This window comes from Anabrus simplex, chromosome 5 (assembly GCF_040414725.1).
Source record: "Anabrus simplex isolate iqAnaSimp1 chromosome 5, ASM4041472v1, whole genome shotgun sequence".
NCBI classification, from domain to species: domain Eukaryota; kingdom Metazoa; phylum Arthropoda; class Insecta; order Orthoptera; family Tettigoniidae; genus Anabrus; species Anabrus simplex.
The window spans coordinates 378285758-378312645 of record NC_090269.1 but is presented as its reverse complement, the minus strand read 5'-3'; the positions used below and the strand labels follow the sequence as shown (position 1 = coordinate 378312645).

The window sequence follows — 26888 nt, the reverse complement described above, 5'->3', positions numbered from 1 at the left end:
CCAAATTTTAAATATAAACTAATAGTGAACGATTGGACACCCTATAAGGGCAAACTCTATGGAATTCCGGAGAAACACTTCCCAGAAGTGAAGAAGATCATAAAGGAAATGGAAGACGATGGTATTATAATGAAGACATCAAGTCCGTATTTGAACCCCTTGGTAATTGTGGTGAAAAGCAACGGGAAACTCCGTTTGTGCCTTGACGCGCGTTTTTTGAATGGTCGATTGATTCCAGAGTATAATCAAACTCCAAAAATAAAGGATATTATTCAGAAATTCCGTGACATGAAGTATTTTTCAACCATGGATTTTACATCCTCATATCATCACATCGTTCTGGAGGAAAAATCCCGATTGTTAACCGGATTTATGTTTGATAATCAGACATATATCTACTGTCGTCTCCCATTCGGTTTAAGAAATAGTTGTGCTGTTTTGGTGAGAGCATTAGACAGAAATTTAACGCCGGAAGTAAAGGAGTTTTTAACTTACTATGTGGACGATCTAATTCTGGCAACTAAAACATTTACAGAACATTGTGACAAGCTTGAGAAGTTGTTTCAAAACCTAAGAGCCACTGGATTTAAGATCAACCTTTCAAAATCAAAATTCTGTCAAGAAGAGGTCCTATTTGTCGGTCACATGATAGACGGTACAGGAGTACGGCCTAACCCAGTTAAGATCCAAGCCATATGCAATTTTCCCCGACCGAAGCGTATAAAGCACGTCAGACAATTTCTTGGTATGGCGCAGTTTTTCTCTAACCATTGTCAAGGATATACCCAGACCGCCGCACCTTTACAGGATCTGTTAAAGATCAACAACAGGTGGAAATGGGATGAAAAGGCAGAAAGAGCATTCCAAGAATTAAAGACCTTGTTAACAAAAAGCATCAAATTAGGCTATCCTAACTATGAAAAAGAGTTTATAATACAGTCAGACGCATCTAATGTTGGCATCGGAGCTTGTTTGTACCAAGAAGAAGAAGGAACACCTCCCAAAAGGATATATCTAGCATTCACTAGCCGAAAATTAAGGAGCCACGAGGTTAATTATACTACGACAGAACAGGAGCTATTAGCAATCATTTACGCCTTACAGCAATGGAGAAAAACTATTTACGGATACCCAATAACGGTCAGATCAAACCATAAGGCATTAACGTTTGGATTGAAAGCTGCAATGACTAATGAGCGGATAACAAGGTGGATGTTGTTCACGCAGCAGTTCCAGATAAAAATCGAGTATTGTAAGGGAAAGGAAAACATCCTTGCTGACGCCTTAAGTCGTAACCCTGTGGAGAAAGAGGAAGTAATTCATAAAATTGAATTGGTCCCGGAAGATGAAGAAACATTAGAGAAACTACTGAACCTAATACACTTGCAGCGTCAAGACGAAAGGTTGAAACAAATTATAGATAAATTGGAAGATGGAAACTGTGAGAGTGAAACAAGGTCGAAAATTGCGAAAATCTACAGCTTAGAGCAAGGAATACTAATGGCTAGATCAGGTAAAGGTCATAAGAGGATACGTATAGTACTACCTTCGATGTTATACAAGGAAGTAATCTGGCACATACACAGAATTACAGGTCACGGTGGCGTGGAAAAGGTAACACAAGTCATACTCGAGAAATTTACTTGGAAAGGTATTCGAAGAACTGTGAGGAATACAGTAAGAACATGTGACATATGCCAAAGGGTCAAACATGGCAGTGGTACAGTAAGACACGAACCCAGAGCTATACTACCTCATAAAGCTCGAGAACTATATGCTATAGATATCTTTGGCAGACTCCCAACTGCCAGAAGGGGACATAAGTACATAGTCGTAGTGATGGATGTGTTCTCTAAATATGTGTCGTTACAACCAATTCAACGCGCCAATACAAAGCAGGTATTACAACGTCTAATCAAAAACACCTTACCTAACATGGGAAAGCCGGAGAAATTACTGTCAGACAGAGGGACACAATTTACGTCGCTTCAATTCAGAGAAACCATGGAAGAGTTAGGAATTAAACACATTCTTTGCTCGGTGAGACATCCAGCGTCCAATCCTGTTGAAAGATGCATGAAAGAAATAGCGAAATTCTGTCGAATCTATTGTCCAAACCAACACTGGAAGTGGTTAGAGGTAATTGGAATAATAGAAGACAGCATGAATAACACAATACATGAATCCAGCGGACAGATACCTAAAATTATTCATCATAGTATTAAACCTGAAAGACCTTGGGACGCAATTGTTCACCTACCTGCTGAACCTAACTTAGATATCAACGAAATTAACAAACTGGTTCGAGAGAGACTGTAAAGACAAGCACAGAGAAGGTTAAGGAGAGTACAGCATAAGAAATTCAAACCTGAGTTGAGGAAAGGCGACCTTGTATTAATAAAGAAACCCGCAATCTCTAGTGTAACGAACAAAATCTTTGCGAAATTCCTGCATTTGTTCGAAGGACCATTTAGGATTAACCGTTCATTCCGAAATAATGCATACGAAATTCACGACTTAGATGGAAACAGTAAAGGAGTACATAACAGTGCAAACATCAAGTTATATTTCAAGGAATAGAGAAGGGGTAAACCATCTCAGGTGATGACGAGTCAAAGAAGTACAGATTGAAGCCACTTACATCATGAATAAACAGATTGTTCCGAAGAAAGGAGTAATAAGGCAAAAGAGAACTCCTAAAGAACAGTGAAAGGTCCCATTATAAGAAGGAAGACGAATATAATAAATATATGGCAAGCCATATATTTCTTTCAACGTAGGGGAAGTTAATGTGCCGTTTCACAGTTCTTTATAAGAGCTAGAGCAACAAAGATGGAGTCTCTGCGATCAATATGTCAAATAAAATACATTTAACGTCAGTACGGGCCGAATTGCAAGTCTTTTCGTCGATCAGTTACGGTAATGGCCGCGTATAGAAGGCGCAGAAAAAAATGACAGATGGACATTATTTGAAACCATTATTCAAGAAAAAAAAAATGCTCATCATTTATTATCTAATCTACCTTCGAGGTGTTAAGAAGACGTAAAACTCATTTTATAAGGAATTATCCAGCGGAGCTGTATACAAGGGATTGGAAACGAAGATTAATTCCCGACTACACGCTAATTTGCGGAGAGCAAGATTTAAACGACGCGGGAGATTTAATACATGAACAAGAAGAGATAAGATATACTACAGTGGAACTACGTCACACAGTGACGCAAGCCCTTGGCGAAATTTTCCCGATACCGTTTAACATTGCAAGACACCTACGGACCAGTGATTGAATGCACTTAGGCTAATAAAAGACGGCGGAAAGAAATTTATTTTCAAATCAGAATATACCGAACATCTGTCTTAGAGAATTTTGAACTATTTATTGGATCAACTGTACCCCAGTAAAACCTATGCAATTTGGGCAACGCAAGAGCTATAGTAATTGGAAGATGTCAGCAATGAGTCAAATATTCTATCATTGTTCTGTTCCATACGCACGAGTCTTCACCATGGGTCTGTAAGGAAGCAAGGCGATGCTGCTTGGATTCTGACGAGGCGAGACGATGTTGGCTGTCCCGGATGACCAGTGATCGATGTTGAGAAGCTACGATGTACCCGACCACTTGTGGAGGAACCAGATGACGAGATCCTAGTCTCAGATGACCGGAGGAGGAAGCGCCGAGACCATCTTGAGCAAAGCTAAGTCCATTATCCAAGTCGTTTTCGTAAGTAAGAATATATCATTTCTTTTATTGCTTGTTAATATTTGTTTGAGCGAACACTGTGCGTAGATAAACATCTAGCGGAATTGATTGGAAGTAGGTACTCATCTGTATGAAACGTCAATTCCATTTGTAGGCGTGGTCACCAAGTGATTTCCCGATCGTAATGTTTTCCAGAGATATGTGAGGAGAGATCGCTAGAGTTATTATTATTATTATTATCATCAGTGATGTGTAAACAGTGAAGTTAGCATTAATACCTGCATGTACTAAAGTTAAGCAACGTCAATCGGTTCGAGATCATGCATAGGATGTGTGTTATGAAGGAATGGCAGTAGACTACTCCAAGTTCACGTTAAAATTTGGCACTGTGACTGTAGTAAATAATGTAGGCATTTTAGTAATGTCACAGCACGTTGATGTGCAAGTAAAGGTAATAATTTACATGATGAAGCGATTATGTGGCTTTATATGAAATATGAGTATTAATTGACACGTTATGGATATGATATAGAGTTGTTGATGATGTATGATGGTTGTAGTTATTGTTTCTTCGAGAGAGATAGTCATAGTTGTACGAAGTAAGGTCTCGTGACTTCTATTGTCATAGTTGAGAAGGTTACTGATTTCTCGCCAATTCCACTCAATGATTCTGAAGCCTACGCATTTTTATCTAGTTTAGGACATGATCTCAAGACGTGTACTGCAATGTTTTCTTTTATCCATATTAAGTTACCTAGAGAAGCATATATGTGCTCTAGATAGGATTTGAGCCTTCACTGATTTACTTAGGATGATCTTGAAAACTCTCACTGAATATAATTACATTTCAGTATAAATTTCAACCTATAGACTGATCACTGGTGACCTAGAATTTCAAAGAAGAATCATTTTTCTTTTAGCTGGAGATAGTGTCATACGATTAAATAGATTTTCCATTGGTAGTATGTGTTATTATAACTCTGTATGACCAGTGTGGTGACGTTTCTTGCTACTTCGTACGCACGTAGTCTATGTCAATAAGATAAGGTCATATTACCTTAAGTTCATGAATTAAATCTTGCGAAAATGTTACTTATAGGGCGATTACGGCTTACAATGGACGTAGCTTAGCTCATGATGTGTAACACAAGGAAATATGAGTGACTAAGAAGCAAATAAGTAGGCAGAAAGGAATGTTTAAGATGTAAACATATACGTGTGTACTTGTCAAAACAATGCAAGAAGAACTTTATAATAGCCTTATTGATAGTCTTAAAACTGCAATCAGACAATCAGTCAGTGAAAATTTAAGGAATGTAACAGTTTTTTTTTAGAGTAGGTATCAGGTGTTAATTACCAGAATCTAATGCGATTTCCAAGAATGATTGACTTAAACGACTGGAACTCCATTTCTTGACTGAACATTAGCTCAGAAATTCCATGTGCGATTCTTTATTTCTCAAAGGAATACCACTAGAAAGACTGTAAATAATAGTTAATAGGATTTTTTTTTTTTTTTTTTTGAGGATGCATCCTATATTTTTAATGTACTTAATCTTAATGTTTATTTTTCTTGCCAAGAAGGCACCTGTAAATACCATTAACTGTGTTCAATTTAATTTATTTAGTCATCACCCAACTCGGTAGGTGAATTGAAAGAGAAAGAAAAGGTAGCTTTTTTCAAGAATCTTCCCAGATGTCACAGGTAATTTATACTGACAATTGAGGATTTCGGAGATGAATGACTTTTAAGAAAAGAAGCAATTTAAGCCGAGAAGGCATTCATTTAGGTGGAAGTCGAAAGATGTGATTTCTTTAAAAGTTGTGGAAGGACATGAATTAGTAGATTGACAAAGAGTCACTCATTACAAGAGCTTCTTCATTAGTAAAGACTTGAGATAATTTCTTGAATATTTTATTTAATATTTGAATAAATATGGAATAGTGAAACCTAAACACTCTTTCTCTGTGTTCTTAGAATAAGGATTAGTTGTAAGACCGTAGTAGTGACAAGCGACGACGATTTCCATAAGAATTAATGAGTATGGTACCTAACTAGATACGAGTAAGAGACGTCTTTCTGCGTTAGTTAGAGACCACCATTGGTTGACCTGGACGTTTTTCTGTTACGGAACTCACACCCGTAGAACTTAGTTACCAGATTTATTGAAGTTAGAGCTAGTCAGGATCTCTTGTGTCCATGCCTAGACGCGGGAACGGCGCAATACCAAAGACCAGCCTCTATTTGAAGGAACAGAAAGCTTCATCTATGCAGATAACCATGCTATTACTGTACAAGCTAGCCAGTTTGAGACTGTTGAGCAAAAGCTGTCCGATGCCCTGAAAGAACTCACAACCTACGACAGGGAAAATCAGTTGAAGCCGAATCCTTGCAAGGCCCAAAGTCTGGGCTTTCCATCTTAAGGACAGAGAGGCTACTAGATCACTCCAGATCACTTGGGAATTAGTTGGCCTGGAACAGTGTGCAACCCCAAAATACTTGGGAGTGAGTCTCGATCACACTCTCACCCATAAGAAGCATTATTCCAACATTAAGAACAAAGCATCAGTTCGGAATAATGTGGTAAGGAAACTGAGAGGCACCAAATGGAGAGCACAGCCAAGTACACTAAGGACATCTTCACTTACAGTGTGCTACTCCGCTGCTGAGTATGTGTGCCCGGTGTGGGATAGATCTATCTTTTTATTTTTTACAATTGGTTTTACGTCGCACTGACACAGTTAGGTCTTATGGCGATGATGGGAGAGGAAAGGCCTAGGAGTGGGAGGGAAGTGACCGTGGTCTTAGTTATGGTACTGCTTCAGTATTTGCCTGGTGTGAAAATGGGAAACCACGGAAAACCATCTTCAGGGCTGCCGACAGGGGGGTTCGAACCCACTATCTCCCAGATGCAAGCTCATGCTGCACCCCCTAACCGCACGGCCAACTCGTCCGGTGGGACAGATCTAGCCATACAAGATGTGGATGTTGCACTTAATGAGAACTGCCGCATCATCACAGGCTGTCTACAACCTACGCCTTTGGATAAATTGCACTGTCATGCTGGAATTGCACCTCCTGACATCCGTTCGGAGATAGTGACAAAGAATGAGAAGAAATGAGCCATCACATCTAAAGCTCACGCTCTGTACTGCCTCATGCTGCCCTATTGCAGAGAAACGGTTGTTTTAATGTGTTAGTATGTTCAAGGTAGCGAGTATTAAAACTTCTACTCATTTGACCTATATAACTGGCCTAGCAATTTTAATGCTTTAATCTATAAATACCCGATTAGTTGTATTTGTTAGGGTTATTGACTGATTTTGAATTATGGAGAATGGAGCTGTTATTGGAAGTTTTGAAGGCTATTTTGAGATTATGTTTCTTAAATAAATTGGTGATATGATGGATACTATTATTAATGAAAACGAATGTTTTTTAACTAAACTGGACTTGTAGAAGATGGCTGCCTAGTTGTACTTCCTCTTAAATCTATAATCACCGCCACCACCAATCACCATTAAGCTGGACTTGGGTTTATGTTAACTTGGGGAATTATTTTATTCACAAATTCTTTACCATAACTATTACTTCTAGCTATTGCATGGATGATGTTCAATTCTTTATTAAGGTTTTCATAAGATAATGCAGTGTTCTCCCTAGGACCTTTCTAATGGGCGCATCGCCCTGCCATTTTTAGAGACCGCCCGGCTAATATAAACTAGATATGTGCTAATTTTATAATATTAATAGGTACATATTTGAGTCATTGTGTGCTCGAAATTAACATGTAAATACTGAAAAACTGTTAATTTAAATTATAAATAATTATTATTAGCATAATTGCATGAATTGAATCAGAGATCAAATGTTTAGCTTGACCACTATGTAGTCACAAACGGGCGTCTGGATTAGCGTGGATTCGCACGCGAACCCTCTATTCCGCATGACGTCACAAACCCGTATGGCAGTCCACATGTCCACAGCAACCGAGTGGTAGGCCTAAGTCCGCTGTTACATGATTTGGAAGGAGCAACAGAACACTAGAAGTTCAAAATACTCTGTTATATCTTGTTCGTGATAATAACACTAAAATAGTTCAAATTTGCAGTTAATGTTTACCTGCCTGATATTTTTGTTAACGCCCTGAGGGGAACGAAGTGAAATTCTTTTCATATTGAAGTTTTACGGAGTATTCCCCACCCGGCCACCCATTTGTGCTACCCGGCTGACAAACATTTCTGGGGAGAACACTGTAATGGAACATTGAAAGCTCTATAATCCACGCTATATTATGTAGCTCTGTTTTGAAGATTACTGTGTGTTGAGTCCCGTTTCATGGTATTTATAGTTTGGGTGAGTTTTCTGTATAATTGTTATAGAATAAATAATTATGCCTAGTAATTGCAAGGTCAAGATAATTCAATGATTCATTCAGTTTCCATAGTAAATTTTATATGTCGATCTAATGTGTTCAGCTGATTTAAAGTGGAATTACCGTTATTGAAACATTCATCCTACTATTGAAAAAACATTAACCACATACAGTATCTAGTCCAAAAAAAAGATATTAATTTAGAAATTTTCCAAGTTATCCAAATAAATCCCTGCCAAGATCCCCGAGGCCGGCGGTCACATAGGATGGCCATGTTGCTAATAAATATTGTCATTGAAGCAAAAGTAGTTATTATTGAGGACAAATGTTAATATAGTCAGAAATTCTTTTATTTCCATGGAGCTTAATTTACTAAGTTGCTTCAAATGATTTATTATTTATTAATACAACTTCCCCCATGCAGAGGCTGCCACAAGGACAAAGTATGTCGACTACACAGTATTTTATCTTCTAAGTTACTGTTGAGTTTGCTAGTGTGCCAGATAGAAATAACCACCACAAGGCTCAGGAATAAATTTGCAATGAATATAGATGATTGCGGAGTATGGTCACTGAACCTCGTACTTTTCTTTGTATGGTTCCACCGAGTTAACATCACATGACAGCTTTTCACCAGAAGTACTCAACAGTCGAATACCAAAATGTCTTACATTTTTCAACCAGCCCTCACTAACCTGAAAGTCATCTTTATTCATAATTTTACAGTAGAAAAATCTAGCTTTTACCTTCAGGATGTCTCCAGAAAAAGGTGTATGCCTACTATGTTCTTGCAAAGTCAAAAAATAGAGGCTAACTTGAGGAAACTCACCATTTTCAATGTTTTCCACCATTTTCATTTTTGTTAAAGAAGGACTTTATCTTGTCACTTATATTCCTTATGTCACAAATTGTAGCTTGACCAACACCATATTCTTTAGTGAGATTAACTAACATATCCCCTTTTTCAAGTGTTTTAAAATCATGTTTTTATCCACAAGAGATAAAGTTTGTGCAGACATTTTTAACATACAGTGCTGCAAACACTAATAAGAAAAAATACAATGAAATACAGCATGTTAGGAAGCAAATAAGACTCGCAGAGTCAATATTCTGACACGGAATGGACTAATTGAGGGTAGACAAAGCATTATTACCCTGCGCTGTAGTCATTCCTGCTAATGAACTAGCCACAACTAACAATGGGTTGTCTTTAATTCACACTCAGTAGCTGTCTGTGTAAAACACTGGATTACTGGGAGGGCTGGATAGGTGAAGTGCCAGATTATATAGAGGGAATACTCTGTGTGTGTGTGTGTGTGTGTGTGTGTGTGTGTGTGTGGGCGGGCGCGCGCGCGCGCATGTGTGTCCAAGATGACATCAGTTCACAAATCGTGGGTGACCACAGGTATCCTGAACTTCTGAATAACTTCAGGAAAGTAGTATTTCTCCAGGTATATTTTTTTGAAAATTTCAAGATCATCATATTCAGGTTTATAAATGTCTGAAGATTTATCCCTCAAGGTTGTTCATTAAGTTACTTCTGAATGGCTGGTTCTAAACCATTATACTTACCTATCAAGACTTATCCTATCAGGATTTTTTTCTTTCTCCTGTTGACTTCTACAGGCCTGTATTTGACCATCTGGAGTGGTGAGAAGAACAACTGTTGCATAAAGCAGGGTGTCCGAATCATCAGAAATCATAAAAGATGGGCCATTTGATCTGTAAACACATTTGAACTTCTCAACTCAAGACACATAAATGACAAAAAACCGACATAAAAATATATTCAATAAATGAAGCCTGCTGAGGTAAGTTCAAGTTGTATTTGATAATTCCTAAATTTAGGGCATAAGAACTGACATATCATAAAGACTACTACAGAATGGAATACTTCATTAACTAGAGAATGATTCAAACAAGTTAGGGAAGCATGAGAGGTACTAGTAGTACATCACCTTAATTCTAATTTATAATGGGCTGATGATCGAAATGTTAAGTCCTTTGAAATATTTATCATCATTGTCAACATTATCATCTATTCTAAAGAATTGCTCGATGTGTGTTCTAGGTTACTGTAGTCACATCCTACTTCGTGTACCATAGGCAACGACTTTCTTCTTATCCTACATTTCCCAAATCAAGTCTGAAGTTGTCACGATGGCCCTGAAGCCCACCTCCTGATGAAGCAGGGAAGGAGGAATGAGCTTATTGGGGGCAGAGAAGCAACAGATATTGAAGAACTGGGATTGATCAGAAGAGAGCCCATTTATTAGAAGATGACAGTATATCAGTATCACAGTAGATCAGGCCAAAAGCTAGTGTAACCCAGAAGCAACGGGTACATCTTATGTCGCCATACGAGGTGTGAGGATTGGGCAAATCGAGGATAGAGGAAGAGAGAATGAACTTTACACACTAATGGTATGGTGAATATCTTTACATTAACAAGAAAGATTCAAGAACTGACTGACTGTATGGAAGAAAAGACAGATCTTCTAATTTTAAGCAAAACTAAATGGAAAGGAAAAGGGAAGAGAAAGGTAAGAAAAAGATATAGCCTACACTGTACTGAAGTAGAAAAGGGGAGACAAAAAATGAAACCGAAGTTATCATTAAGTAGAAATCGGCATGAATTTGTCGAAGGAATTCAGAATCCTGAAAGTGACCCCTAAATTTGAGGACCAGAAAGAGAGAATTTGTTCAAACCTATGCATCCCAAACAGGTAATTGTACTAGAAGATTTCTTAGAAAAACTGGAAGGAGAAGTAAGCAGCAAGGAGATAATGGGTGATTTTAATGCCCAAGTGGAAATGGAAAGGAAGAGAAAAACTTTTAAGATCTTTTGGAAATTTGAGCAAATACTCAAAAATTCTCAATTCTTGTTAACAGAACAAGAAACACCCAAATTAGGCTAATCAATATGAACCCTAAATTACCAAATGCAAAACACACAAAATACATAAAACAGATATACCCATAAGATCTATTATTAACTTCAAAAATAGTCCCACTTATAAAACTTCTCAATTTATTCATAAATTTTTAAGTAGATATTATTTCCTCGCAGCTAAGATTTCAGTCAAATATTCAATTGTTTTTTGTAATAAAACTAAAAATATCAGTTTACAAGTCCATTTTTCCATTCATTCTTTGACACCACAAACATGTATTCTAACATATCAGTAACCAAAACTATTTGTCTCATCGAAAAAAGTCTTAATACTCAAGAACTGACTGACTGTATGGAAGAAAAGACAGATCTTCTAATTTTAAGCAAATCAACAATTTCATAATTCTCCTTAAATTTATTTGGTATATATATATATATATATATATATATATATATATATATATATTCAATAATACTATTTATCAAAAAGATGGGCTTCCTATGGGTTCCCTGCTTACTGCATTTTAGCCAATATTTATCTTGACAACTTAACAATTTGGAATATACTAAAATTATTAATAATTCCAGGACATTATTTTCTGGATGAGATACATAGACAGCATTTTTACTATTATTGACCACCACCTTATCAAAGAAAACACTTTGCTTCAACACTTGAATTCAATAGACCCACATGTAAAATTTCATCCTTGAATTTTAAGTCAACAATTCTTCTTTTGGATCTGACCATCACTAGAAAAAGCAATTCATTCACTTATGACATTTATAGAAAACCAACACAAACTTATAATATTATAAGAAATGATTCTCAACATCCAGATACTCAAAAGAAAGCAGTTTCATTTACAGCCTAATATATCATCCCTCTGTCAACAAGTAATTAAAAAAAAAAGAGAGAGAGAGAGAAATCAATAATGTTGTCATTAATGCTTTCACGGCCCGTACTTAAAGATATGATACTGTATAGGCTTTTAGGCTTATGCCATGTCAAAAAAATATGGTGAAATTCTTAATATTTCGCAGGGAACTGTGCTCTGCATCCTCAGAAGAAATCTCGACTGTCCACGAGAAAGACTTCTTAAACAATGACACTTTAAATTTGGAACGGTATAATAGAAGTGGAAAATGGTACGTTCATTCGCCACCAGATGGCCCCCAGGACGTGGCAACGCTAGTGTTCAAAGCGGAAGCTGACCGAGCCATCACAATTCTCATAACTCTCATAACAATTCTCAATAACTTTTATAATATAGCACTTAACCCAATCGCATCATTTGATGACCCTAGCGCGTCATAGTTATTCGTGGCATATAAATCAAATGACGAGCTCTGCTCGCGGCGATGCACAGTTGTACATCAATCCATGAAGTTCAGTAACTAACCCACAGACACCACTTGCATGCATTCTGAGCTGAAGTTTACACATGTGGCTTCGCTTTTTTCCCTTTCACCAGGTTCTCACACACTTCCAGAACATGAGATAAGAGAATCTTTTTCCATATAAATTCGCTCTTGTCAGTTGCCATCATGGCATCAAGCAGATGTGCTGGTGTTGATGAAGAAGGAATACGGAAGCTAAGGCCGCTATTAGCCGTGGGCGACTAGTGGCGCAACTAGTTGCTCTGGCGAGTCACGGACCATTGGATCAAATGGTGCCTATTAGCCGCGGGCGACTAGTGGCGCAACTGAGCAACTAGTTGCCGGCCGTCATCTGAGCCGGCAACTGCTCTGGCAACTTTTAGTTGCTCAACTGCGTGACGGGGCATTGCAGTAAATGTAGCCTACTAGCCGTGGGCAACTAGTGGCGCAACTAGTCGCTGGATGTACCTCCCCGCGCATACGGAAACGTCACTCAGGCTCGTGTTCTCACACCAGCTTGATGTAATGCGGACGATGGAACGCAATTGAATCAGTGATCCACCTAACCATTATCTTTCTTCATTACCTTGTTTGGTCTCGTGCTGTGGAAGAGTGAATATTTTACTGATTGTGATAGTTTATTTATTGAACATGGAGACATCAAATAAACTACAACAGCAAATGAAGGAGATGGCAAAATAATTTGGAAGTCAAATAAATAATGAAGACCATTTTTGACTTAGAATGAAAACCGGTCACTTGGGATTCCAGAACTGAAGCTTAGGCCTACACTGACAAAATAAAAACACTGAATTCTTGGAACAGCATTTTAAAGAACTTTAAGTGAGTATTATATTTTTTTTTTGCTAGTGGCTTTACGTTGCACTGACACAGATAGGTCTTATGGGGACGAGGGGATAGGAAAGGGTGAAGAGTTGGAAGGAAGCGGCCGTGGCCTTTATTAAGGTACCATCCCAGAATTTGCCTGGTGTGAAAATGGGAAACCACGGAAAACCATCTTCAGGGCTGCCGACTGTGGGATTCGAGCCCACTATCTCCCGAATGCAAGCTCACAGCTGCGCGCTCCTAACCGCACAGCCAACTCTTATATGGAAATACAGTATGTAATGCCCATATAAATTCTATAATCGTTTACATTTACAAGTACCATTGATCCATTATATGGCTCTATTAGTGAATTACAACTCAACTGGGAAACACTTGTTTAGTCGTATGTCGTTTTCCGTTATTTCTTCTTTTATGTGGCCAAGCAGGTCGCAAAATGACGACTTTGACATGCGCAGGTAATTGAAAAATTTACTGTCATCCTCATTTAGATCGTCAAACAATGTATAATATAATCCTCTAGTCAGCCGAGAAACAAATATAGGATGTTTCCGCACTTTCCTAACCCTTCGGTTTTTCCTTTTTAATAGATGCTCAAGAAGAAGTTCTTCGTAGGACGCCATTCTCTCAACTGGCTATTCCCCGGTATGAACCGAGCAAGTATTCACAAGTTGCACCACTGACCGCCCGGTACTTAAATCCACTGGCAACTAGTGGCGCAACTAGTCGCCCACGGCTAATAGCGGCCTAATAGATAGTGTTTTAGAGAGTGATATTGAAGGCAGTGATGTTTGTGATGACAAAAGACCCTGAAGTCCTTAGTTCGAGTACTAGCGATGCATGTAATAGTTCTGATGACACGGAAAGTGATGCAAATAACGATGGTGTGCCGAGTCTTTCGAAACGAGCTCGTACCTCGGCACAGACTAACTTGACTGACTGGAACGGGACAAAAAGTGACAATAAGCCAGTTGTACATAAGTTTAGTGAATACAGTGGGGTTAGTGAAAACTTACTGAAAAAGTCTGATACGCAGCCACTATCTGAACTCTCAGTTTTTTGTGAATACATCGACCCTTTGTTTGACAAAATATCTGTCGAGACAAATTCATATGCAGCAAAACAGTTGAGCAATCCTGCCAGAAAAAAGTTGAAAGACGATGACAAATGGTTTGAGACTACACCCGACGAAATTAGGGCATATTTTGCGTTAGTTATACTAATGTCACAAGTGCAAAAGTCAAGAATACAGTCATACTAGAGTAAAAACAGGTGTATAAACACTCCTATTTTTCGTGAAACCATGAGCAGGGGAAGATTTATTATAATTTCATAAATTTTACATTTTGTTGACGATGAACAAGTCGATAGTAGTGAACTAAGAAAGATTAGGCCTATAATACAACATTTCTGCTCCAAATTTTCAGAATTATATTTACCTTCACAAGACATTGCTCTAGATGAAAGTCTAATGAAATTCAGAGGCCACCTTTCATATGTCCAGTGTAATAGGTCTAAACGTTCTAGGTTTGGAATAAAAATTTACAAAATTTGTGAATCAAGTTCTGGCTACTGTCTGTCTTTCAAAATTTATGTAGGTGATGATGTAACGGATCCAAGTCTGCCAGCAAGTACAAACGTTGTTCTCAACATGTGTGAACCCTTGTTAGGCCGAGGACATACATTGTTTTTAGATAACTGGTATTCTTCCCCAGATTTATTCAAAAGGCTACACGACAAGCAGATGAATGTAATTGGAACTGTTAGACGGAACCGTAAAACGTGGAGAGTACGAGACGTGGGCTGCCAACAGTATGTTGTGTGTGAAGTGGAAAGATAACAAGGATGTTTGCTTTCTCACCACTAAACACAAATCAGCTGACATGACAGGGACAGGCAAACTAAGAAGAAAGAGAGGACAAACCCCGAGGGAAGAAGTGATAAAGCCAAAGTGTGGCCTTGAATAGCAGAAGGGGATGGGTGGTGTTGACCTTCAGGATGAGGTTACAGCTCTGTTTCCCGTCATGCAACGCACAGTGAAAGGGTATAGGAAAATATTCTTTTACCTCCTAGATATGTGCATTTTCAATTTCTTCACTATGTATCACAAGATCGCTGCTAGCAGAAAGATGAGCTACATGGACTTCTGAACTAGCATTGCACAGTAGTTACTAGAGACTGTTCAGTTGCCGGAGTACTCGGTTCGAGGTCGACCTTCAGCGAGCACCACCCCAACCAGATTACAAGCTAAATCAAGGGCCCACTTTCCCATGCGTATTCCCCCTACAGAGAAGAAACCAAAAGTCACAAGAAGGTGTGCTGTGTGCTACAGCCGGGGTAAAAGAAGTGAAAGTTGCTGGCAGTGCAAAAAGTGTGGCGTAGCTCTTCACTTAGAAGAATGTTTTGAGGTGTACCACACCCAGCAGACATACTAAAATAGCGGCATTGGTAAGTTTATTACTTCGTTATCATGCATGCAAATTTTCAGAAAGGAATATTTATTGGTTGGTTTTGTATGATTTTCTAAATAATAGTGTGATGACGACGGCCATAGAGTATAGAGCGGTATTTAAATGTGATTTCTTAGTGAACTCCTATGGTATTTAAATGTGAGGCAAATGGGTTAATAACAGTTATGGTAAGCAATCAAGAAAAAAAAGCCCTCAATGTTTCAGAATGGTTTGTGAACTCTTCTCTCTTTTCTTTTTTAATCCCCTACAAAATATCAGGGCCTTCCATTGATTCAGAATCCTGGTGATACATTGAAGAAGAAAAATTCAAAGTATACTTACATATTCAACAATGTTATTATTTTTACACCCCATTAACTACTTTTTGACAGTTTTTGGAAATGCCAATATGCCGGATTTTGTACCGTAGGAATTCTTTTGTTATGTGCCAATAAATCTACCAACATTGGCTGATGTATTTGAGCACCTGGGTTCCTGTCAAAATTTCTGTGGACGTGGTGAACCTGGGTGGTGCCATTAATTCAGGTTCATAGTCTCGTGTCCATGTCATCAATGGCAACAATACAAGTACGCTGCAGAAATGAGTCTCCTTCGTTGCAATATCTGTCCAGGTCGATGCCAGCCAGTGCATACCGGTGCCATTTCTGTACATATATGGATAAGAAAGAAATTCTACCTTATCAATACTGTTTATTGTAAATATAGACTTACATCAGTACCAGTTTCGACCCTATTTGATCATCATCAGCTGACATATCATGGTTTTACATCTATTAGGCATTGGTTTGTATTACTTGTCTAAACAGATGTTGTCATCCATTAGCACATCCAGACGTCTAATGGGGGTATGAGTTGGATGTATGTTGTCATTTCATTTGTAAGTTCGTGAAAGTAAAATTGTTTTTGAGGTTTAAGTATGATTGTAAAAACTTAACCTAAGCTTAAAAACTAATTGTACATACACATTAAACACATTAAAAACACTAAAAACAGTATATAAAACACTTGATGGGTATAAAAGTTCATGTCTTGCATATTCCTTCTTCAGATTTCCATGTTAGAGTCTTGTAATCATATATTTATATCTTTGATTTTGTGCTCGTAAACAATGGTATAGGTTCTTGAGAATGTTCTATTTGACTAAAAGATGTCTTCATGTATGCTTATCAGAAAAACACATGTCATTAAATGATCCAATAGTGTGGACAAAGACAGTATGTAGCTCAGCTGTAAATAAAATCTTGTTCTTAAAGGTTTGTAGCAGATGATGAAGTCTTGGTTTTGTGGATTTGATTGAATCACCGCCGTCTCAATCCTATATATACTGCCTGCTCTCTGCTATGCGGTTAACATGCTTCTCAGCGTGAGCTCTTAGTGTCACGAACCTCCGCTAGGAGCACCAATGAGTAAGAATGACAGCAGTTACCAGAAAATCAGACATTAGAGGATCTGATCAAGAATTCTGAGACTGTGATAAGAGCTGATGACTAACCATAATGAAGTTAAAAGACTACAAAGATAATTCGAAGACAACCTTGAAATTGATCATCTGAATAAAGTAAAGGAAGCAGCCAAAAATAAAGGAAAAACGACCGTATTTTAAAATCAAATCCATAATTTTCGCAAGACAAAATCCGGGCAGTCAAAACAAATCCTGCGGTACTATGTGGCATGGGGAATAGTATTCCAAACGGTTACGAATATGGCAAGACTCCTGGTCTAGTGTCAGCTCCGTCACAAAGTACTCTGGACAGGTAGCCTAAATAGAAAATGTTGATAGTGTTTGTAGGGATTTCCCAATCAGTGAAGGAAAGACTTAGAGCTTAATGTAAAACTCTCAAACCAACAGAGAGGAGTGTAATAGTGATCGCTGATTAAGTGGCTAATTAGGTTCGGCTCCTCTACGACCCAACCAGTGACAAATTCGTTTGCGTGGTCAATGTTGAAGGTGTATGTGGCCCAGATATTGTAAATATCTCCTGCTCTCGCGAACAAACTGTTGTGTGTTCTTGTAATCCGGCTTTCAAAGAAGATCTCTAGTCCTGCTGCCTACTCCCTCGTTAAAGGCTTAGAAGTCTCCGATCTATCCCTTTTAGTTCAGTAATTATTACTGTAATGCCTTTCAGCAAAACAATCCAAATTGTATGCATTTCTATTCACCAGCAGATAAAATACTTACAATGATTGAATGATGATTTCATCGAATACACTAAAATAATTCGGTTGGAATCAACCGTGAAAAACTGAAGTGTCTGACTAATGAGACGGCAGATGCTGTCTCGCTAACTGTGAAATCTATAGTGGAATGTGTGTCTTATCTGTTATAAAATTGGTTATTTTATGTTTTCACTAGATGATTTTCTGGAGATGCAATAGAAGCTCTATTTAGTTCAGTGAGATTGGGTGGTGGATTTAATGACATGACAAACACACGCACTGCATTATGTGCTATAAAACGTATCCTGAATTCTGATCATAAACAAAGTGCCAGCGAGATAGTGATAAATTCTTTTTGCGTCCACTGCTGGTAAATAACAGTAAGAAAGGGACTGAAAAGGTGCTCTGTTACTCGTGTCTAGAAAATTCTGAAATGTGTATGTACCCTGCAGCAGTGGGATGATCCTAATATATCTACTGTAACTGGTGAGATTTTATATATTTTACGTTTCTATATCTTAAGCCGAAATGTTAGTTTCCGTATGTGCATTATCTTCTCAATCAGTAACATGCTAAGTATTACTTTTCATTTTGTATTTGTGTTACGGACCAGCTCTCATTTAACCAATGTGTGCTCTGGGTGCGGTAAGTGCTGACACCTGAAAAGTCGCTGTAAACGCAATTCTCGCGGCACAGAGTATATAGAGATTGAGACGGCGGTGGATTGAATTTGGATTTTGGTGGTAACTCCTTCCTTGTCTATATTTGTGTGCCGGTGCTATGGTTATTGCTGTTGTTGTGGTTAGGTGGCATTCTGTTTGAGAGCTCGCCATTTCTGTACGTCTGCGAGTTGATGTGGAACCCAACGGGATGCAATTTTCCTCATGTTAAGACATTTCGTCAGTACGTCCCACACCGTTTGATGACCAAGACCAACCTCTACGGATAATTCCCACACAGACCCTTGATGGTCTAGAGAAACGAGACCACTCACAATGACAATCTGATCTTGAGGAACGGACAGCTGACCTGTGCAGTGCAAATCCGCAGTCTCATTCCAACCCACACGAAATGCTTTGACACGTCGTCCAACAGTCCTATATGGTAAAGCATTCTCACCACAGGCTTCACGTATTCCTCGATAACATTCTGATGCATTTTTGACACAGGCAACCGCGATTTTAATCCATGAACGCTGATCACCTTTTGAAAACATGCTTTAGAGCGGTGAAATCATCACTCTTCACTTCAACATCACACACCAACAACACTACACATCAACAACAGAGCAACCTGACCGCTCTCATATCCTATTTGCGCATGCCCGATCTCCTGCAAGTGTCTGGACTACGTTGCCACCACTTTATTTATAGCCCTCGTATTACCCTTCAGTTTAACTACTCTGAGGGCTTGATATTGGATTATTTTTTCCAAGAGTGGTAATTAGTCTATGACGGGCAAGGTGGCTTTACTACTAGCTGACGAATGACTGATAAATAAACTTCAAATATGTGGATTGATTGTAAATTGTAAATTATTAACTACTGGAAAATATCAACCAAGTGTTCAATCAAGTCATAATTTCCAATTAATTTACTTACGACAGTTCATCCATTGCTGTACGAAGTAAAGTTCTCATTTACCACTCACATGCCAATCAATAACGTAGGCTTAAAAGTTTTTTGCTTCAAAATTTGCATCCTGAAACCAAAGAAAGGAATAATTGAAATATGCAATACCATAAATATTGTGTTTAATAATGACCATTATGAAATCTGGTGATATACATGCAAATTATTTTATTCATAAAGTCCGTACACCTCCAGCATATAGCTTGGAATTCTTTGATCAATCAATCAATCAATCAATCAATCAATCAATCAATCAATCAATCAATCAATCAATCAATTTATACTGATCTGCATTTAGGGCAGTCGCCCAGGTGGCAGATTCCCTACCTGTTGTTTTCCTAGCCTTTTCTTAAATGATTTCAATGACATTGGAAATTTATGGAACATCTCCCTTGGTAAGTTACTCCAATCCCTAACTCCCCTTCCTATAAATGAATATTTGCCCCAATTTGTCCTCTTTTATTCCAACTTTATCTTCATATTGTCATCTTTCCTACTTTTAAAGACGCCACTCAAACTTATTCGTCTACTAATGTCATTCCACGCCATTTCTCCACTGACAGCTCAGAACATACCATTCAGTCAAACAGCTCGTCTCCTTTCTCCCAGTTCTTCCCAGCCCAAACTTTGCAACATTTTTATAATACTACTCTTTTGTCGGAAATCACCCAGAAGAAATCGAGCTGCTTTTCTTTCGATTTTTTTGAGTTTTTGAATCAAGTAATCCTGGCGAGGGTCGCATACAGTGGAACCATACTCCAGTTGGGGTCTTACCAGAGACTTGACTCCTTTACATCCTTACTACAACCCCTCATAACCATGTGCAGAGATCTGTATCCTTTATTTACAATCCCATTTATGTGATTACCCCAATGAAGATAAAAAAGGAGTATTTTAATATTTAATATAAGGTTAGTAGCAATTTTGTACCCTTAAAGAAGGTTTAGAAATGAGAAACGCATAGCATTCTCCCCACTGTAGCAAGTGTGACTTATATTCATAGGGAATCCTAAAATATAAGAGACTAGTGGAATAATTCCCATACTACAGAGGAACTCAAAGAAAAGACCATAGCACATGTTGGAAAGATTAAAGAAACACGGCTCACGGATGATAGGTACACAGTTTTACATCCGGTGAAAAAATGTCCCTGTTTTCAGAGTCCACAATACTTAAATTCACTTCTTTTGTTCTACGAGGCTGTGGATTTGTTTGGTACTGAGGATTCCCTATGAGAGTAACTTTTAGCAGCCAATCGTTTAGATATACGTACACAGTATGTCGTGTTTATTATAGGCTATCCATTCAATGCATGAATAATAATAATGTTATATGCTTTACGTCCCACTAACTATTTTTTAACAGTTTTTGGAGACACCAAATTGCCGGAATTTAGTACTGCACGAGTTCTTTTGTGTGCCAGTAAAATCTACCAACACGAGGCTGACGTATTTGAGCAACTTCAAATACCACCGGACTGAGCCAGAATCAAACATGCCAAGTAGGGGTCAGAAGGCCAGTGCCTCAACCGTCCAAGCCACTCAGCCCGGCCACATATGTAGAACATGTAAGAGTAAACAGTTACAAATACTTAGGAATGACCCTACAAAACAACAGGGAAATATTTTGCAAAACACGTCAAGGACAGAGTTAATGTAGCAATCACCACAATGAGTGTCATCAAACTACGACAAAAGCTTTCAATTCAGACATTAATCCGTTTATTTCACTTTAATACTATCCCTATAGTGACATATGGAATGGAAATACCTGACGAAAACCAATCTTAAGTTGACAGAAAGAATAAAATCCATGTATCTAAAGAAAATACTTTACCTACCCAAGACCATGCCCTCAAGACTAATACATGAGTTAGTTGGAGAATTAGAAGAAATACAACTGAATCACCCGCTGCCATCTACGGCCTGGTACCAAGCAGTAATTGGCAAACCATACACACAGAAATCAAGCATATGGAGCGACTTTTATATCACAGACAACACGACTACAAACAAGTGGAAGAGCCTAGGATATGAACTAAGACATGTCATGGTCTGGTTTGCAGTACACAGATCAAACTATATTCCACCATAAACGTCACAGCAGGAAAAATTTCCACGAGGCAGAAACAGAAGTGTATGGGGAAAATTGTAACAGACACTATGCTACAGTGTGCTAAATTTGACTAATATACTGTATGTGAACTGCGTACATATACATTATTTTTTTTTTTGCTTTATGTCGCACCGACACAGATATGTCTTATGGTGACAATGGGATAAGAAAGGCCTAGGAAGTGGAAGGAAGTGGCCGTGGCCTTAATTAAGGTACAGCCCCGGCATTTGGCTGGTGTGAAAATAGGAAACCACGGAAAACCATCTTCAGGGCAGCCGACAGTGGGGCTCGAACCCACTATCTCCCAATTACTGGATACTGGCCATACTTAAGCGACTGCAGCTATCGAGCTCGGTCCAACATAAACTTTTGAACTGTGTTTAAAATGTAAATTAACCATACATGGCCACTGGCTACTATAAACACATTAATTATTTGTTTCATGCCGTTTCTTTCATTTATGTACAATTCCATCTGCAATAGTCCTTGTTTGGAGCCATTGATCATATGCCTGCATTTTACATTTACAAGCTGCCCTCACTTCATCACTCCAAAAAACCTATGCATTTTCCCATCTTCAAACACAGATATTCCTAGGAATTCCCTTGTTTCTACTAGAGCATCCCTGTAGTTTATCTTTCTATGTCCTGAATCTGCTTACTGGCTATTTTTGGAATTTTCTCTTCCTGGAGATTCTCTACTCTTATTGTCTGCAGACACATTTCAACATTTCAGTTTTTCTTTTCTAGGCCTAAAAATACTTAGTTCGGTATAAATCAAACAGTGGTCTGCATCATCGAAGAATTGCCAGAGTACCCACACATTTCTAACAGATTTTATGAATTCAAAGTCTACTGTGAGTCTGGTTCCCCCATCTTCCCATCTGTAGCGGTGAGTAGCTTTATGCTTGAAGAATGTATTCCTAACTGCCAGTCCACTAGCACAGAAGTCCACACATTCTTCCCACATCTATTTGCTTCCATGTCTTCCCCACATTTACCCATCATCTTCTCATAGCCTTCAGTTTTATTTCCAACACTTGCATTGAAATTGCCCATTAGCACTATCCTAACCTTGCTGTTGACCCTGACTTCGATGTCACTCAGTGCTTCATAGAGCTTGTCAACTTCATCCTCATCTGGACCCTCACCTGGTAAATATAATGAGACAATTCTCATCATAATTCTTTGAAATGCTAAATCTACCCATATTATTTGCTCATTTACATGTCTAACAGAAACTATGTCATGTGCAATAGTATTCCTGATGAACAGTCCCATCTGACACTCTGCTCTTCCCTTTTTAACACCTTTTAAGAACACTGTATAATTTCATATCCCTTCCTCATTATCTTCTCTTACTCGAATATCCTTTTTATTTTTACTTGTTTAACATCCCACTAATATATTGAAGGTTTTCACAAAGAGCTAGGATTAGGAATATAGCAGCCGTTGCCTTAATTAAGGTACAGTTCTGGCATATGCCTGGTGTGAAAATGGGAAACCACAGAAAACCATCTTTAGGGCTGCTGATGGTGGGATTCTTTTTGCTAGTTGCTTTACATCGCACCGACACAGATAGGTCTTATGGCGACGGTGGGACAGGAAAGGACTAGGAGTGGGAAGGAAGCGGCCGTGGCCTTAATTAAGGTACAGCCCCAGCATTTGCCTGGTGTGAAAATGGGACACCACGGAAAACCATTTTCAGGGCTGCCGACAGTGGGGTTCGAACCTACTATCTCCCGAATACTGGATACTGGCCGCACTTAAGCGACTGCAGCTATCGAGCTCGGTGATGGTGGGATTCAAAGCCGCTATCTTCCTAATGCAAACTCACACCTGCACACCCCTAACAGCACGGCCAACTCGCTCGGACCCGAATATCATTAGCTCCTAACACATCTTCTTTGCTGACCTAGACAGTTTTGTAAGTTCCATTAATATTGATAGCTCTCCATCTAATTCCATTTCATTCACCAATTTGTTTCCAAGAAGTCCACTATCTGTCTGAAAAGAAAAAGGGACTCAGTTATTCCCATCGGTCCAATTGCTTAATTGGACACAACCAGTAGATTGTATAGTCCTAGCCGCCTGAGCACAAGGCGGGCCAAGACTCAGAATATGTCTGAGATGCCCACTCCAATTCCATAGCAACTGGTATCTTAACACTTGTAAACCACTTACTAAGCTACTCAGTTATTGCCCATGGTTCACGAACTAGGATGAGACTATAGTAACCCACACCACTATTTTCTCTACAGGCATCATAATTTTGAATTATTTGCTCAACTTATCTCAAGTTTAAAGAATTTCCCTTTTAATAGGAAATAGGACGAGCTGGATGAGCAGTTAGGGGCGTGCAGCTGTGAGCTCACATCCGTGAGATTGGGGGTTCAAACCCCAATATCAGCAGCACTGAAGAAGATGGTTTTTCCGTGGTTTCCCATTTTCACAGCAGGCAAATGCTGGGGTCGCTTTCTTCCCATTCTTAGGCCTTTCCTATCCCATCGTTGCCAAAAGACCTATCTTGTGTCGGTGCAACATAAAAATAATGTACAAAAAGCAAATGATACTTACAGCACTGAGTTAATATACATACATACATGATCATTAGATCATTATAGACTGTTATGCCTTTCAGTGTTCAGTCTGCAAGCCTCTGTGAATTTACTAAACGTTGCCACAATCCTTGATTTGCAACTAGTGTTGTGGGCTCATTTAGTTCTATACCTCTTATCTTTAAATCGATAGAAAATGAGTCACACCATCGTCGCCTTGGTCTACCTCTATTTCTCAGAGTCCATTATTCTCCTAGGTAACCTAACCACCTCCATTCGCCACACATGACCCCATCACTGAAGCCGGTTTATGCGTACAGCTTCATCCATCAAGTTCATTCCTAAATTAGCCTTTATCTCCTCATTCCGAGTACCCTCCTGCCATTGTTCCCCCCTGTTTGTACCAGCAATCATTCTTGTTACTTTCATGTCTGTTACTTCTAACTTATGAATAAGATATCCTGAGTCCACCCAGCTTTCGCTCCCATAAAGCAAAGTTGGTCCGAAAACAGACCGATGTAAAGATAGTTTTGTCTGGGAGCCGACTTCCTTCTTACAGAATACTGTTGATCGCAACTGCGAGCTAACTGCATTGGCTTTACCACACCTTGATTCAATCTCACTTACTATATTACCATCCTGGGAGAACACACAACTTAAATACTTGAAATTATCGACCTGTTCTAGCTTTGTATCACCAATCTGACATTCAATTCCGTTGAATTTCTTACCTACTGACATCAATTTAGTCTTCGAGAGGCTAATTTTCATACCATACTCATTACATCTATTTTCAAGTTCCAATATATTAGAGTGCAGGCCTTCGGCACAATCTGCCATTAAAACCAAGTCGTATAGGCCAGACTGTTTACTACATTTCCACCTAACTGAATTCCTCCCTGCCATTTTATGCCTTTCAGCACATGATCCATGTAAACTACGAACAGCAAAGGTGAAAGATTACAGCCTTGTCTAATGCCTGTAAGTACCCTGAACCAAGAACTCATTCTACCATCAATTCTCACCAAAGCCCAAATGTCAATATAAATGCCTTTGACTGATTTTAACAATCTACCTTTAATTCCATAGTCCCCCAGTATAGCGAACATCTTTTCCCTCGGTACCCTGTCATATGCTTTCTCTAGATCTACGAAACATAAACACAACTGCCTATTCCTCTCGTAGCATTTTTCAATTGGCTAAATTAAAATTATGTTACACGTAATGGACATTGAAAAGACGTGAGCAATGTGTAAAATGGATAGGCCTATTTTACTGCAACAGACATATGTGTCTACAGACCTATCATCCTGTAACCAGAAACAGAACCGATGACAGTCAACACAAATTTCATTAGCATATAAACTACAACAAAGGTTCATATTCATAAAGAAAGAAAGACAATATTGTGTGCATGCTATTGATGAGTTAATGTCCAACGAAGGAGCATATTCATTAACTGTCATAGTCTTGATCCGTCATGGGCTATGTTCTATGCTCAGCTACACAGTAAGAAAAAAAAATACGAAAAACAAAACATGTGTATAGTCCATCGTTATAATGTCCCTTTAAAAGAATTTCTCCATCAACTGCAATTACCGCCAAGTGTCTTCAACAAAAATGTCTTTATCATTTACTTCAAGCATCTGATTTAGATTTACATATATTAGCCCACAACAGTTTGTTAACATTTTATATCAATTCAATACCGGTACGTTTTTTATAAATAAAAATATTCAAATTTTCAATAATGGTATCTGTTTAAGCTGCTTTGCAATCGCCCTTATGAATTTCCAAAAGTAATAGGTATATACCGGGCGAGTTGGCCGTGCGGTTAGGGTCGCGCAGCCGTGAGCTTGCATCCAGGAGATTATTATTTTATTTTTTTTTTTTTGCTAGGGGCTTTACGTCGCACCGACACAGATAGGTTTTATGACGACGATGGGATAGGAAAGGCCTAGGAGTTGGAAGGAAGCGGCCGTGGCCTTAATTAAGGTACAGCCCCAGCATTTTCCTGGTGTGAAAATGGGAAACTACGGAAAACCATTTTCAGGGCTGCCGATAGAGGGGCTCACAGCCGCGCGCCTCTACACGCACGGCCAACTCCATCCAGGAGATAGTGGGTTCGATCCCCACTGTCGGCAGCCCTGAAGATGGTTTCCCATTTTCATATATATATATATAACTAGGTATACCCACCTCAACTGTTAAACAAAAATACCATCTCAAATCATACAGGAAAACAGTACATTTGCTCAAAGATGTACGTAGTGAAATGGAACATAAGCTCTGATCAAAGTAAAAATAACTTGTCAAACAAAACTATTGTCGTTGAATCAAAATTATTATCAATAAATGCCGTATTAGGATTCCTATTTATCAAGACACAATTGTTAGGATTATTCCATAACATTAGTATTAAGCATGGAACAAGCTCTCATCGACAAAAAATCATTTTGAATATGACAGAATTTCAAAACAGTACAGTACAAGAATAACCAAACACAACACAGAACAACACAACTGTCAAAAGCAAACAATAACACCAACATGACACTAAAAATCATGCACGGCTGTCTTGATGCATTGCTCCAAAGAGTGTTTGTACATCGCTCCAACTATAGGTAGCCTATACAGTTTCTTTGTAAGGGGTCGGAATTAACCCTCTATGGCTGTGTTACAGATACTACACGCGAACCTTTTCTTGAGGAGGACGAGCTTGACTGTGCTAACGAGAACACGTATGTGCATCTCGCTTAG

General features: G+C 38.7%; 1 protein-coding gene across 1 annotated transcript in view; it reads right to left on the bottom strand.

Moving 5' to 3' along the window:
• The window catches only part of LOC136874948 (leucine-rich repeat-containing protein 49), an 86085-nt gene extending 59490 nt beyond the window's left edge, over positions 1 to 26595 (bottom strand). Inside the window, exons 1-3 of the mRNA XM_067148663.2 lie at positions 26328 to 26595; positions 19427 to 19526; positions 9651 to 9800 (exon numbers count right to left, since the gene is read on the bottom strand). Coding sequence (XP_067004764.2) covers positions 9651 to 9800; positions 19427 to 19464 — 188 coding nt within the window. The 5' untranslated portion in view covers positions 19465 to 19526; positions 26328 to 26595. The remainder of the gene's footprint in view (positions 1 to 9650; positions 9801 to 19426; positions 19527 to 26327) is intronic.
• Between the last annotated feature and the right edge of the window lie 293 nt (positions 26596 to 26888).